The 15,561-nt window shown below is 34.6% G+C and overlaps 1 protein-coding gene across 1 annotated transcript; it reads left to right on the plus strand.

The window, feature by feature from the left end:
- The first annotated feature begins 8,661 nt into the window (after positions 1 to 8,661).
- Positions 8,662 to 13,754, plus strand: LOC113739883 (uncharacterized). The gene is made up of 2 exons (XM_027267281.2): positions 8,662 to 11,720; positions 13,110 to 13,754. The coding sequence occupies exons 1-2, from the start codon at positions 8,879 to 8,881 to the stop codon at positions 13,640 to 13,642; spliced, it is 3,375 nt and encodes a 1,124-aa protein (XP_027123082.1). The 5' UTR covers positions 8,662 to 8,878; the 3' UTR covers positions 13,643 to 13,754.
- The last annotated feature ends 1,807 nt before the right edge of the window (positions 13,755 to 15,561 follow it).

Consider the following 15,561-nt stretch of genomic DNA (forward strand, 5'->3'; position numbering starts at 1 on the left):
AATAATAATAATAACAATAACAATAACAAAAGATAGAGATAAAGATTAATGTGATTCACTCACTTAAATCTAAATTTGAAGGTCAAAACAGAGATTGAGCCAAAAGTAAAAAAGAGAACTCAAGATTATTACTAAATCGAGTGAATTCCCTAATTGAGCTTTATTATGCCTTGTTTAATGGTGTATGTAAATCCTTTGCTAAGGTTCCCTTTGTGTGTAAAAGTCGCTTGCAAATTCTATTAATTATCAAATGAAATTTCAAGAAGCTTGACAATGAAAATTGAGAGTTTTCATTGAGAACATGATAGTTGCTAAAATCTCTTTTAAGAGATGAATTTGCTTAAATTGACTCGAGACAAGTAATTGGATCCAATTCATCCAAATACTTCCATTTAATGCCAACAATTAGTTTAGGAATCAACTTCAAACAATCTATTATGTAAACTAAGCTCGATTGGATTAAAGTCTTTCAACCTCAAGTTGCAAGTTACAAAAAGAAATCACACAACAGAATAGGCATTGTGGATTGTGGTTGTCCCCTAACTTTCTGAAAATCGCATTCAACCCTGTGAAACTTTGAAAACTTTTCTTATAGTCTCCACTCTTCAGAGTTCAGTCATATGCGGGATGCTAGATGGATCTTGGGCCTGTAAAAGGCTCACTTAAAGGCCATGTACTGCTGAATTAGACTTGTGTTATCCCTGCCACAAAATTTCGCAGGTTGAGTGAGGTCTCTCATGAGGGCCTCTTGTTGCTGGAGAAAACTTCCTGATCGTGGAACCTGCCTTGATTTTCTTCTGTTTTTGCTCTGCTTTTCCTATTAGAAAAGAAATGTTTATGTTTTGGAACTAGATCTAGAAACCATGCTATGTTTAAAAAAAAAATCAATAACTATGGATAATTAATCAAAAGAAACTCTTGTATGATCAAGTTTTTTTTTCAAATTCTACTGAGGTTGACGTAGTGGTTAGAAGAGCATTCTCAGATTGTTTCATGTTTTCAGATTTATGATTCAAAAAAATCTCGAGTCTGCTGACAGCCAAGGATAGAAAAGTAACAAAAAAAAGTTTATTTTTCAAGAAATATACTATTATGCTAACACCGAAACATATGTAATCGTGGCGTCAAAAATTTTATCTCTATTATAATCTTATAGAACATCTACACTTAAAAATCAGTCTTTTCCATACTCTCATTCCCTTTATATCCTTTGACATCATTTATTTAATTCAGCAATTTAGCTTGATATGCTCTATATATAAGTTTTCTTCTAGTTGATGAGTTCATATTTAAGTTGAAAATTGAGCAAATGTAATTAGAGATATAGTAGATATTCAAAATTCAATGGCTCCAATTTCTTTTTCCTTCGTAGATGGTAGTGTAACTAATAGAAAAATTAAAAATTTTCAAGGGAGAAAAGACTTTTTTTTTCTTTAAAGAAGATGAAGAAAAGAAATATATTGGTTCAGAAAGGAAAAATATATCAATTTGAATTAGTTTTCACAAAAGTCATAACATGATGATTGGGAGCTAAAAATGTACTATTTTGCAAGATATATTGATATCCAAAAACATGAACTTATATGCACAATTTGGTTAAGAGAAAAGCTTGTATCAAAAGAGAAGCATAATATACGTGTATACAATTTTGTAACAAACCATCTTTTTGCTGTTTTAATACTAGTAATTAGTGTGGTCTTTAGTGCCGAAAGAAGCAAAGGTAATACGTAGGACATTTACCTTGAAAGAAGGGAAGAACATTCTTAGTAACCAATAGAAAGCAACTTCTACTAATTTTAGGTTTAATAAAATGTAAGTGAAAGCAAAAGTGTTAAAACACCCACCATAGACCCCGGGGAGAAGACACATCACTATTTGCACGAATGTAAAGGATACCTAACCCACTAGAAAAGAATACCTTTTATGTTGTGCTTATAGTGTACATATAAATAGGTTTTAATTCAAGTGAAAAGTTAAGGGCAAAACATCAAAGAGTGTGTTTGGATAGAAGGTTATTTGAAATAATATTGTAGTACTTTTTATAGTGTAATATATGTAAAATAAAAAATAATCATGAGGTACAAAAATGTGATTTAGGGTGCATTTGATAAAATTGAACTTTGAATCCATCAAGCTATTAAGTTATTAAGTACTAAATCTGATACATTTTAGTATATATCATATTAAGTGATAAGTGAATAGTTTATCACTTATTTTTTAGAGTAAGTTTTGCCTAGAAAATTCAGTGCCACTGAATTAATTCAGAGGTTTAATTTTTCGATATCAAACGCCTCTGAACATAGTTAAGATCTGAATTCATTAAATTTAAGTGCTAAATTGAATTATCAAATAGGATCTTAGAAACGTGTTCATGATGTAAGTAAAAAATTTTTTGTAAATAATTTCATACCCTTAAACTTTCAATTTTGTATATTTATTGCTCTCAAACAATATATCGTATATTTTCTGAAGTAAAAGCCAAAAAAAAAAAAAAAAATTTGACATCGCTCTATTGCTAAGACATATCAACCATCAGGTTGTGGTGCCAGGAGGATAAGCTTGGAAAGTTTAGTCAATTGCAAATTATACATTAGTTGACGTCTGCAGTGAAGGAGGGGGTCTTTTTCTCTTTTTGTATGGGGATTTTTTTGAATTTATTTATTTGTTCTGTCAAGGACTGCTCCAAAGCAATGTTGAACGAATAACTTTCCTTGCCAATTCATGCAATGATCTTCCAATTATTGACCAAAAACTAGAAAAGTTAAAAGAGTTTTTGATCATATAAGCTTTTATCAGTTTCTAATTTTGATCTCCATTAATTTCTTTCACTTTGCGCAGTATTCTCTTTCTTTTTTGTTGGTTTTTTTTTTAAATTTTTTTGGTTTTCTAATAATTAATGGAATATTGATTGGTTTACCATGTTGAGTTTGATGACATGAATGCAGGCAACCAAAAAGAATGGTGTGGACAGCGCAGGAATTGAAGGTTGTATACTTCAGTTATATATGTAGAGTGAATGACATTAGGGTGCCAAGAAACTATAACTAATTACAGTAGTAAATTTACACTTGTGGAAAATGTTTATACGAAGAACCAAGTTGAGTATGTTGTGATTTACTACATACTACAATGTAGCATATATATTTAATAAAATGAAGTCAGTATATACTGAAAAGAAGTCACTATAGAAGTTACAAATTTGAGTTGCAACTGCAAAATTTAACTAAATTTGAGTTCTATGTGTCTGATGATCAGAACTAAGAGGAAGTCCACAAAAATTTAAAGAAAAATTTATACTAAGCAACGTACGATTTAAGCAACAGAAATAAACTAAAAAATGACTCACTTCATTTATTTTAAGGATTTCTATATTTGTATCTATCATTTAGAAATGTCGGGATTTTCATTTTTTTTTTTTTGTAAGTAGACTAAAAATTAATTTTCTTTAGAAGCTCAGAATTCTTTTTGGGTTACAAAGGTTCTCGCACGTAATAACATGGACCATCATCACCTATTAAGTTTTTTCTTCCTTTCATTCTCTTTTCTCTTTTGACTTCCCAGATAGTGCTATCGTAAGATACAATCAGCTTCCAGAATCAAAGTTCTAAAATAAGATAAAATCATCATTCATAAACAAATTTCTCTGATTTAGTTTCTGGGGAAAAAGCATTCAAAAGCCAATTATTCAACATTATACCTTATGAAAATAAAGCACTTCCACTAAGAATCATGGATGCCACTGTAACAAGTGGAATTCTTTAACACAATATTGCATTTAGGTTTCTTACTCAATCAGTTTAAAACATATTTGGCAAGGAAAAGAAGAACTAAAGCTACAAATCACAACAAAACACCATTATTCTTCTACTATTATATATTTCCAAACTAAAGACAGATTTCTTTCTTTGACTGATTTATGCTGTTCTCAACTTCTCAATGGGAGAAGCACTTGGATACTTGATTTGGCGAAGAAAAAGAAAGGATAAAAACGGATTCTTTGTCTAAAAAAATGCGTCAAAGAAATACGAAAAAACAAAAATTTTTCCCCTCATATATTCTTTGACAATATTTAAGTAAACAGTGGAAAGATTGTCAATTTCAGTCTCAATTATGAAATCGGACTGATGAGTGATGTCTAAATGCAACTGGTCATTAATTCACAAATTAATTTTGGAATAGATATCCTTCTTGTACGTTATCTCAAAAACTAAACACAAAAATTTGATATTCATAAAATTTCTTCACCTCATCACCAATTCCAACTATTCCAAAAGTGATTAGACGAATCAAGAAAAGAGAACTAATAAGATATGTTCCACTTCATAAGAACATCCGAGTAGTTGAACAAGTCAATTGCACGCATCCAAAACCTAAAACCAAAAGAAATGGGAGCTGTTTAGTCTAAAAGCACATTTTCCATCTTTCCTACTAAAATCTTGGGGTTGCCATGCTTTTTCACATCCTCTAAACTTCATCTCAGCCACATATAAAGCTTGTAGTATTTGTCACCGTTGCACCCATGCATAAAAAAGAAGTACAATTTTTTATTTTCAGGATTCTTTAATTAAATCATCCCACTAAAATTTTGACCCGCAACTTTTTTTGACCAAAAACTAACAAATTCTTCATCCTTTCCGTTGTAAGTATTAAATGATTAATTTGAGTTTCTACGTGATAACTATATATTGTCCCAAAACTTGGCCTAAATTGTAAGATTTTTCTAGAACAAAATTTCATTTGAAATACTAATTTCAATGACAGTCTATATAACCATTTGAAGTCAATGACTTAATATTTGTGAAACACAATTAAGAAAACTAGATATATAGGTAGCTATATCTTTAGTCATGATACTTTAAAAAACATAAGACTTGTTAATTTCTAGAAAAGAAGGGCCTCAATCTTGGATTTGGTACACGTTGTGATGCCATGCATAATGGTAGTGATTAGTGGCATTCTTAAAAAATTTTGAATATTCTATTCACTAAGACTGTGATGTACATTCAATAATTTGTTGAAAATGCCCCTAAACAGATACTATGTAGTAGTATATAGAGCAAACCTTCTAACTTTTAAAGAAAAGTAGAAGAATAATTTATCAATATTATCACTTTTTCATGGAAAACAGAATTAGAAATCTAATAATCAATTGGAAAGGCCTCTTCGATTTCTGGTTTCATCATTTTTTATGCTATTTTTAATATGTAATTGAAAAGGTTCAGTTCATATATTTCAGAGAGAGAGAGAGAGAGAGAGAACCATAGAACAAATCTCGAATATTCAACATTAGACATCTATTAACCATCAAAATTGATTAGGTATTACAAAATTGAACATGTTTTAAAATAGCGTTATTCTATATATATTGATAATATATATATTATCACGGTTGGATATTTAATATATATGCAAAATTTGAATTTCAAATTCAAACTTAGATTATGTATCATATATTTAATGGTGAAAGTGTAGACACTATTAGTGTATAGAAGATAAAGTAAAAAAAGTCACAACAACTAACAAATTTCTCTATATAGATTCTCTCCTTCATGCATCTCTTTTCTGCCCCTTTGTTCCAAGCTTTAGTCATGGATTAAATCCAATTTCTCATTCACTTGACGTATCATGTCAGTATCAAATTGCCAAACCTTGTCTGGATCATGAACCTAAAACTAGTTATCATATTGATTGGAACAAATGTCGGGTTTGTTTGGATTGAACATTATTTCTCCAATTTTATTTGCTTACATCATCATTACAATTTCCAATACACCTTTTTATCTTCTCAATTACCTTTTCATCTCACATACATCACGTCACAAAAAGTGCTACAGTAAAAATATCCCAAATAACTTACAATCCAAACAAACCCGAAAGTAGATAACAATTTGCGCTCCAAGAAGATTGAAATAGAACAAAAATGTGTTGGTTTGATGCCTCAAGTACAGTAGGCATATGCTTAGAGATATGATCCAGCAAAATTTTCATAACGTACACAGATATAAAGACTTCATTCATTAAGGAACTTTCTGCTATCATTCAGTGAATAAATATTTCAAGTACCTATATATGGACCAATTATATTGTGCCTTTTTAGAAAATAGCCACTAGCCAATTTATTTGGATATCATATGAATCGTTTTGTTTACAACCACGCAACGCCACAAGTCCAATGCATCACGCTCTTACCTATGGAGTATTTGCATAGAAAATCATAATGGTTTAATCTTTCTTATATTATTAATGTATATATTAGTGGCATTGGATACATGATACATTTATAAAATTTAATTTGAAATATAAACTTTGGAAGCGTATACACTCAAACCCATTAATGTACACACTATCACTATCAGCATACGAAAAAAATTATTCAATCATTAGAGTTATCCTAATCCCGTCAACTAATAATTGCTGTTCTTGCCCCTTATAAACCAGTAATTCATTTCAAAAGTTTACTTTTCAAGATAAAGACTTCTTCCTTCCAACTTTCTAGCAAATATTTATGTTGCAATCGGTGACTTAATTATGCAGAATTACTTTTGCCTTGCTAAAATGAGAAGTCTTCCATCCGATACTCATACAATTATATATGCCACAAACTTTGGATTAACAAGTGAGAAGAACTTCAATATCCTTAGTTGTGTTACTTGGCATCACCAACCCTCTTGTTTTGATGATGAGGATACCAGAGTGAACCCTAGCTATTACTTGAGTACTCCTTTGGTTTAATGTACCACCTACCTTAGCCAGACATCCCTTTGGTTCTCTCCCATAACCTCCCTCAACCATAATTAGTTTTTTTGCAATAGACCATCATGCCTTAGATAAATAAAGAAGAATGACAGTGCCAATTATGCACTTCTTTAATTTGTACATGAATGACAAAATTGTGAAAGGGATCATGGGGTTGGGGTGCTGAAACTCATTAAGTGGTAACAATGATAGAAGCTAGGATTGCCACTAGCAACACAACACAACTTAGTGTCCACGTCAAGTTTAAAGCCCAGAACTCAGAAAATGGTTTTCAAGTTGGGAACTTTTCTGCTTCTCATTAGCCTGTACTTGTCCTTTGATTTCATCTACTTTAAGCCATCTAAAAAAAGTAATTTCCTAATCATAGCATGCATAGGTTTTTTTTTTTTTTTTTTGGTTAACGGGTGATCGTAGACATTGGTTACTGCACATTTACGTTCATTAGGCACTCGTTAAATAAACGAGCGATCATTAGACATCCGTTATACAAATTTATGTAGTACAGGGTTACAAAATTGTCTAATACTAAAATAGCTGTCTAAAATTGAACCTTATTAAACTAAGATCACCTCTCTTTATCTCTCATCACATGCAACCCTTCTTCTCCCCTAGTGTGCTTAGATTCCTAATCGACATCCTTGTAAGATAATTTAAGTAAAAAATTACAACGAATGCATGCTACAGTCACGAGGGAAGCAACACATGTGGCTAAACATATAATCTTATCATGAAGAAATCCCAATGATATTATTCTCAACAAAGTCTGTTCTCACGCGACATCATGTGAGCCCTTGTTGTACAACTAGAAAAAAAACCTTAGTACATGGACACTAGCCCACGTATTAGACATACTAATGAAGATTTTCTGATTTTGTGGTTTTCACACAAAGAAGTCAATTAATTGGACAATATCCAATCACTCAGAAATAGACAGATTTCCTATCTTAACAACTACAAAACCTGTCCAATTCAGATTTTAGCCTCTAGTATTAAAAAATCTGTATGCATATGGCCTATATTAAATGTCTTTAACCAATAAAGCTCCTACAATGTTTCCACTCTGATCTGACAATACAATGGCTGTTCCATTCAAGCTAAGTAGTGCTATTTTACAAAGGTTTATCAGTCGAATTGTGTCATAGATCTGGTCGTTTTCTATGGATCAAGTTTGGAACTTACTGCTATTTTTTCAAAAGATTCTGCTCGGCATTAGATCTAGATTAGATCCAACTTTACCTCCACATATTGACAGTACCCTTCCTATGTTTTCTTTCCTTTGGTGGATATAACTACTGACAAAATTTGGAAGTTTTACAAAGAAAAGTTAGCACGTAAAACAATCATATACGGGTGAAAATTGGACTATTTCCGCTCCTAACTTTTTCTTCTTTTTTTCCCTCGATATATCGGTTGAGTTGAGTTAAAAGATTTATCCAATCAAATTTTCGGCGATGCATATCCCAGTTTTTTATGACATCTTGCTATGAGTGTGTATTATAAATGCTCTGCCCTCCTAACTGTGGGCAAAATTGATCAAGTCAACTGGATTTCTAGGTGTTAACCAGCTGAAAATGACGTGACTGTCCAATATATGCAAAACTGCTGATGCTTCGTGCTATGAATAAATCCAAGATGGGATGAAACTATCCAAGATATATGACCGCAGGATGTATACAAATACCAAACAGTAGCATGTGATGAGATAAAAGTAGACAATAAAGAATTCATGGGCAAAGTCACTAGTCACTGCCGAGCAATCTTTCCGCAACTTAACCAATAAAAAAGAAGCTCTGAGCAATCTCCAATCTCCATCCCCACCCACAAACAACCTCATCTCCACCACCTTAAAACAAATCCAAAATCACCCATCTAAAATTCCATCTAGCTCTCTTTCTCTGCATAAAATATAATGGCCTAGCTGTTCTTGGATCCGGAGATTCTGGGTCTTTCTTATATACTATTGTTGTTAATTATATTAAATAACCACCTATTTAAATTGAAAACATAGCCTACAAGACATGATTTGGTTGTTGTTGTTCTCTCAACATTGTTCCTCCCTAGGTTCAAACCAAACCTTCTTTCTTTGCTGCCTGACATTGGAGTTTGGAGCATATAGGTTCTAATGCCTGGTAATATATGGCTCCTCTTCTTCCTCTTCATCTCCGTTTTTCACCTTGCAAAACAGGCTTTCGCCGTTAACCAACAGGGCGAAGCACTTCTTTCTTGGAAAAGAAGCTTAAATGGATCTATTCAGGCATTGAGTAACTGGGATTCAACTGATGGAACTCCATGTGGATGGTTTGGAATTACATGCAACTTCAACAAGGAAGTGACAGAAGTGAGTTTGCAGAACATGGACTTATTTGGAAATGTTCCGAATAATTTCAGTTCATTGTTGTCCCTGAATAAGCTCGTCTTATTTGGGACTAATCTAAGTGGTTCAATTCCGAAAGAAATCGGTAGTCTTCAAGAATTAAGGCTCTTGGTCCTGAGTGAGAATGCATTGACTGGTGGACTGCCAGGTGAGATTTTCCATCTTCCCAACCTTGAAGAACTCCATCTGAACTCAAACAGGCTGGAAGGATCCATTCCCGACGAAATTGGGAATCTGACAAGCTTGACTTCCCTGACTCTCTTTGACAATCAGCTCAGTGGAACAATTCCGAGGAGTATTGGTAATTTAAAAAAACTTGAAGTGATCAGAGCTGGTGGTAACAAGAATCTTCAAGGCTCAATCCCAGAGGAAATTGGAAACTGTACCAATTTGGTCATGCTAGGCTTGGCAGAGACTTCCATTTCAGGATTTCTACCTTCTTCCCTCGGCCTCTTGAAAAATCTCCAGACCATTGCTATCTACACCTCCCTTTTATCTGGCCAAATTCCCCCAGAACTCGGAGATTGCACAGCTCTCCAAAGCATCTACCTCTACGAGAACTCCCTCACCGGCTCAATCCCGACCAGGCTCGGAAATCTTCCGAATCTTCAGAACCTTTTGCTCTGGCAGAACAATTTAGTCGGTACAATCCCTCCGGAGCTAGGAAACTGCAAGCAATTGGTCGTCATTGATGCTTCGTTGAATTCTTTAACAGGCAGCATTCCAATGACATTCGGGAATCTGAGCCTGTTACAAGAATTGCAGCTAAGTGTCAACCAGATATCGGGCCAGATCCCATCAGAGCTCGGAAACTGTACTGCTTTAACCCTTATCGAGCTCGATAACAATCAGATAACAGGTACTATCCCCTCAGAATTTGGAAACTTGTCAAATCTAACTTTATTATTTCTTTGGGCTAATCGTTTGAATGGGGATATTCCATCTTCATTGTCCTCATGTCACAACCTTGAGGCCATTGACTTGTCACAAAATTCATTGACTGGTACTATTCCAAAAGGCATCTTTGAATTACAGAATCTCAACAAGTTACTCCTTTTATCCAACAATCTCTCCAGTAGTATTCCTCCCGAGATTGGAAAATGCTGGTCGTTGATCCGATTTCGGGCGAGTGACAATCAACTCACAGGTTCAATTCCTCCGGACATTGGAAAGTTGAAGAATTTGAATTTTCTTGACCTGGGATCAAACAGGTTGACTGGAGTGATTCCCCCAGAGATCTCTGGCTGCCAGAATCTTACATTTCTTGATTTACATTCAAATTCAATTGGCGGGAACTTGCCTGAGAATTTGACTCGGCTAGTTTCTCTCCAGTTCGTTGATTTTTCAAATAATCTTATGGAGGGGTTCTTGAGCCCGAGTCTAGGCTCTTTGAATTCACTCACAAAACTTGTTCTTGGGAAAAATAAGTTTTCCGGGCAAATTCCCAGTCAATTGGGTTCTTGTTTAAAGCTTCAGTTACTTGATTTAAGCAGCAATGGATTTTCCGGCGAGATTCCAGCTAGTTTAGGTAAGATTCCGGCGCTGGAGATTGCTTTAAATTTGAGCTGGAATATTCTTTCCGGCAACATTCCATCCGAATTTGCAGCATTAGGTAAACTTGGCGTGCTGGATATTTCTCATAACCAGCTCACCGGTGACCTTCATTTTCTGGCCGACCTCCAGAATCTGGTGGTGCTTAATATCTCCTACAACAACTTCTCCGGCCGCGTGCCAGACACTCCTTTCTTCTCAAAGCTCCCACTCAGCGTCTTAGCCGGTAATCAAGAACTTTGCTTCTCCGGTAACCAATGCTCCGCCGATAAGGTTGGCGCAGCAAGGCGGAGCAAAGGTGCAAGGGTGGCCATGGTGGTGCTGCTTTGCACCGCATGTGTGCTGCTCTTGGCTGCACTTTACATTATCCTAGGGAACAAGAAGCGGGGCCTCTTGGGCCACGAGTGCCACGTTGACAGCGACGGCGACGATGTTGAAATGGGCCCACCGTGGGAAGTCACGGTGTACCAAAAACTTGACTTGTCCATGAACGACGTTCTTAAGAGCTTGGTACCCAGCAACATTATTGGTCGGGGTCATTCTGGAATTGTATATCAAGTAATCCTTCCATCAGGGTTATCAATGGCGGTTAAGAGATTCCGAGCATCAGACAAGTCATCGGCATCGGCATTTTCATCGGAGATAGCAACCTTGGCACGAATTCGACACAGGAACATTGTTAGACTGTTGGGTTGGGCAGCTAATAGGAAGACCAAGCTTTTGTTCTATGATTATTTGCCAAATGGAACATTAGGCACGTTGTTACACGAGGGTCGTGGAAGCGGAGCAGGAGGATTGTTGATCGAGTGGGAGGCTCTTTTCAAGATTGGATTAGGAGTTGCTGAGGGATTAGCTTACTTGCATCATGACTGTCGACCCCCGATCCTCCACCGTGACGTGAAGGCACACAATATTTTGTTAGGGGATCGATATGAACCATGTCTAGCAGATTTTGGTCTTGCCAGGCTTGTTGAGGATGAAAATAGGTCATTTTCAACTCATCCTCAGTTTGCTGGATCCTACGGCTACTTTGCTCCAGGTAAATTTAATTTCCTCCCTCTTTTTTACTTTACTTTTCGGAGTATCAATTTCGCAAATTACCTATATTCATTTTGAATTCCTACCTAATCAACTAGTAATTTTACTATCATTCTGAATTATGTATACTTTATTACTCGCCAACGTACTTTACTATGTGATACTGATACAACAAGAGTTATTTCTTGCTAAAAATGAGGATTGCACTGGATAGATTTGCACGTGAAGTAGGTATTAAACATTAGGACTTGGAAGGCGTAATATTTTTTATTCCAACATTCCTTATAAGGCTTGTTGAAAGTAAAAAAGAAAAAAGGAAGAAGATGTTTTTGCCTTCTTGTTTAAAGTTTGAAAGACTTGAAAAAAAAAGGGTTAAGTCTGAGCAATGAATCCTAGCATTGGGGACACAGCTTTAATGTTTGAAACGTGAGAGGAGCAATCAACGGTCTTGTTGGGAACCTGAAAACTACACGTTTGTATCTTGATTCTTGATTCTATCGTTAGTTGGATGATAAAAATAGGGTGTTGTGAGCTGAGCATGTGAAGTCATGTGATAGCTTCAAAGCATAATGGCAAAGAGTTTTTGTCCTCACATATTTGGCAGCAAGAGTTGATAGCCATACCGCTAAGTTGTTGTCTTCAAAGCATGACAATAACTTAAGCAGTAAGAGGACTGATTGATATGTTTGCCTATAACATTAGCCAATGAGTGTGGACACACTAGACTGCAGGAGCAGGGCAGGATGGCCACACTGCAGTAACACCATAATTGATAATTCATTTGGCCTTTTCTTATGTCTTCTAGTTATATGGTAAATACTGACCCAAAAAAAAAAAGTAGTAATAAAAATTAAATTCTAAGCAGATTAATTAATTGCAAGAAAAGAAAAAGGTAGTAGAAATAAGAAAAAGAACTCACACTTGCAGTAGTGTGGTTTTAGGTGTTTGAGTGTGTGTACTAGGTTGTGTCTTGTCATTGCCTTTAAGGAAATTAATATATGGGCAAAAAATTTATTTTCTAACTTGTTTATTTGATTTGTGCTGAATTCTATGCAATGACCTTAGAAGTAATTTATTCATTTCTCTTTCAAACAACTTCATAAACAACTTAATAAACAGGTTATAGTCCATGAGGCAAAAAAAAGAAGAAATTATTCATTTCTATTTCATGCGTAGCATTTGTTTAAAAATAATTGTGCATCATAGCATGAGAACTGATGAATTGTAGAAATATACAAGATTATATCAAATATAAACCTTAAGATCACATAGTAAAACGTCATAAAGTATCAAATTGTATAAATCAACTACTATTTCTAATGAGATAACAAATGATTATGGATATGTTATATGTCCTAGTTTATTAACTATTTTTCTTCATGTATTGCAGAATATGGCTGCATGTTGAAAATCACAGAGAAAAGCGACGTATTCAGCTATGGAGTAGTGTTGCTAGAGATCATAACCGGAAAAAAGCCAGTCGACCCATCATTCCCAGCTGAACACCAACACCTAATCCAATGGGTTCGTGACCATCTAAAATCCAAAAAAGATCCTGTTGACATCATTGATCAAAAGCTTCAAGGACATCCAGACACACAAATTCAAGAAATGTTGCAAGCCCTGGGAATAGCCTTGCTTTGCACCAGCAATCGAGCTGAAGATCGACCAACAATGAAAGATGTAGTGGCACTATTGAAGGAAATCCGACAAGATCATGATCCGTCGGTGGCGGCGGCTGCCGGCGAAGTCCAGAAACCGGCCAATAAATCTGGTAGAAGTCCTGGAGAAGTTTCTTTGTGTAATTCTTCGACTACGTCTTCATCAGTTACACCAGCTCAGTTGTTGCAGCTACAAGGCTCATCTAATTGTTCCTTTGGTTATTCTTCTTCATCAACTAGTTATAATTCAAGAAACCAATAATTCTTTACTGCTTAGTTTCTAATTTATTAGGTGTAGAATAGGATTGATTATGCTTGATCATCGAATAATTTGATGTAAAGTTGAAAAGAAATAGAGTTTCTATTTTTGTTAAGTTTGATCAAAGATATCAATTAAATGAGCAGAATGTATAGCCACCTAGCATTTATTCTAATTGTTCCTGGTGGATGGGGCTTTCAATCTTGGTGTCAAATCAAACAGCAAATGTTTCACAAGTGGAAATTTCTTGTTTCTGTCCTTTTCTTTACAAACAAATTATATTGGTACTATTGAACTTTTCCATGGTAAAGTTTTGGCAATTCCAATAATTTAGAGGGTCAGCTAACTGGCTAAATTTGTGAAAGTGCGTGTGAATTTCAGCATATTTCTTGAATGTGGATGTTATTGGAGGGCTTTTTCGTTCAACTTTTTCTCCTGTTCTTTGAGTTGTATGATTCAATTGAACAAAATTCTATTATTGATGAAACTAAAAGATGAAACCAAACATCAGAAGGAAACAAAATTGCAATTATTAACATGTTTCTTTTCAGTTAGGGAATCTGCTTTTGTTGTCCTCATTATTGGATCTTCTATGTTTCCATGTAATCTTAGTCCTTCAGATCTTAATAAACATGACAAGACAATAGCTGACTAATGTTGGGGTTGAGTTTCATACAGGACCACCATTAATTCCACAAACAATTGAGCTTGAATTAAACTTTAACAAAAGAATTGCAAAAGATCCTCATATAAATTTAGTTAAAAACTTTTTTTTTTTTTGGATAAGCGGAGGTCTTGAATTCATGATTTTTTACTTACAATTCTTCTTGCATTGCCATCCAATCCAACCGTCTACCTGTTTAGTTAAAGACTTAATCCTTGAGATTATGCATGCGAACATGTAGGTTATCCAATACTAATCATTATCTTGTAGGGATCATATCCGCTGAGAAAAGTGGAAAACATTCATGTGTGCATGTCTAGCTAGGATTCATGTATTTCAGAAAAAATAGGTTGATCTCAATTCTCGTTTGGTTTATTTGGATTGAGGTCCTTTTCTATCATTTCAACGAAAAGCAGAGAAAGGCTGTGGTGATGGACAGATGCATCTGTCTTGTACACAGAAAATGTTAAAGAGGGTTTTCGAGGATGATTTTTCTCTCTCGTTATGGAAGGATAAGAGAGCTCCCACAAAAATAGTTGTCGAATGATAATTAGAACCTTCAAGGATCTTATCTTATGTTACAACAACAAATCCGATCATTAGGGAAAATAAGTGTTTTCATACTATATATTTTTGAACATGTGAATTATTTGTTTCGATTTTTATATTACCATGTAAATTTTTTGGTCGTTAGGTCTTCTCTAGCCCCATACTTAAATTTGAAAATTCGACAAATTTTTGCCAAGCTTCAAAATGCAGGAAGTCATATTCTACCCCAAAAAAAAGAAAAGTATATGAATTGTATATATCCAATAGGAAAAGATGAAGGGTTTTTATTTTGAAAATTTGCCATCTTGGTTTCAAAAAACATATTTGCTTTTGTATGTTAATGGTAATTACATATAATTGTTTATTGTGTAGGCATAATAATACATATGACCCTTATTCTTGTTACACCAAGTGAGACTTGAGACATGTACGTTGATTTTATCTTTATGAAACATTAGCATCAAGTCGGCATTCCTATAATAGAAAGATAAATTTTTTTTTTTTGCAACGATAACGTTTATATAACTTATTCTAGCCTAATCTAAGGAGAGAAAAAGCCAACAGAATCCCGTCGGAAGAATCTACAATTAAATGACAAGGTGGGAGGCAAGAGTTGAACCCCACCAATAAATGTTTTGGTGATACCAACAGCCCAAGAGCTAGGCTGTTGGCTATAATAGGAAGATAGTGATGTGGTGCATTTGTTTTA

Source organism: Coffea arabica, chromosome 4c (genome assembly GCF_036785885.1).
Source record: "Coffea arabica cultivar ET-39 chromosome 4c, Coffea Arabica ET-39 HiFi, whole genome shotgun sequence".
In the NCBI taxonomy this organism is placed as follows: domain Eukaryota; kingdom Viridiplantae; phylum Streptophyta; class Magnoliopsida; order Gentianales; family Rubiaceae; genus Coffea; species Coffea arabica.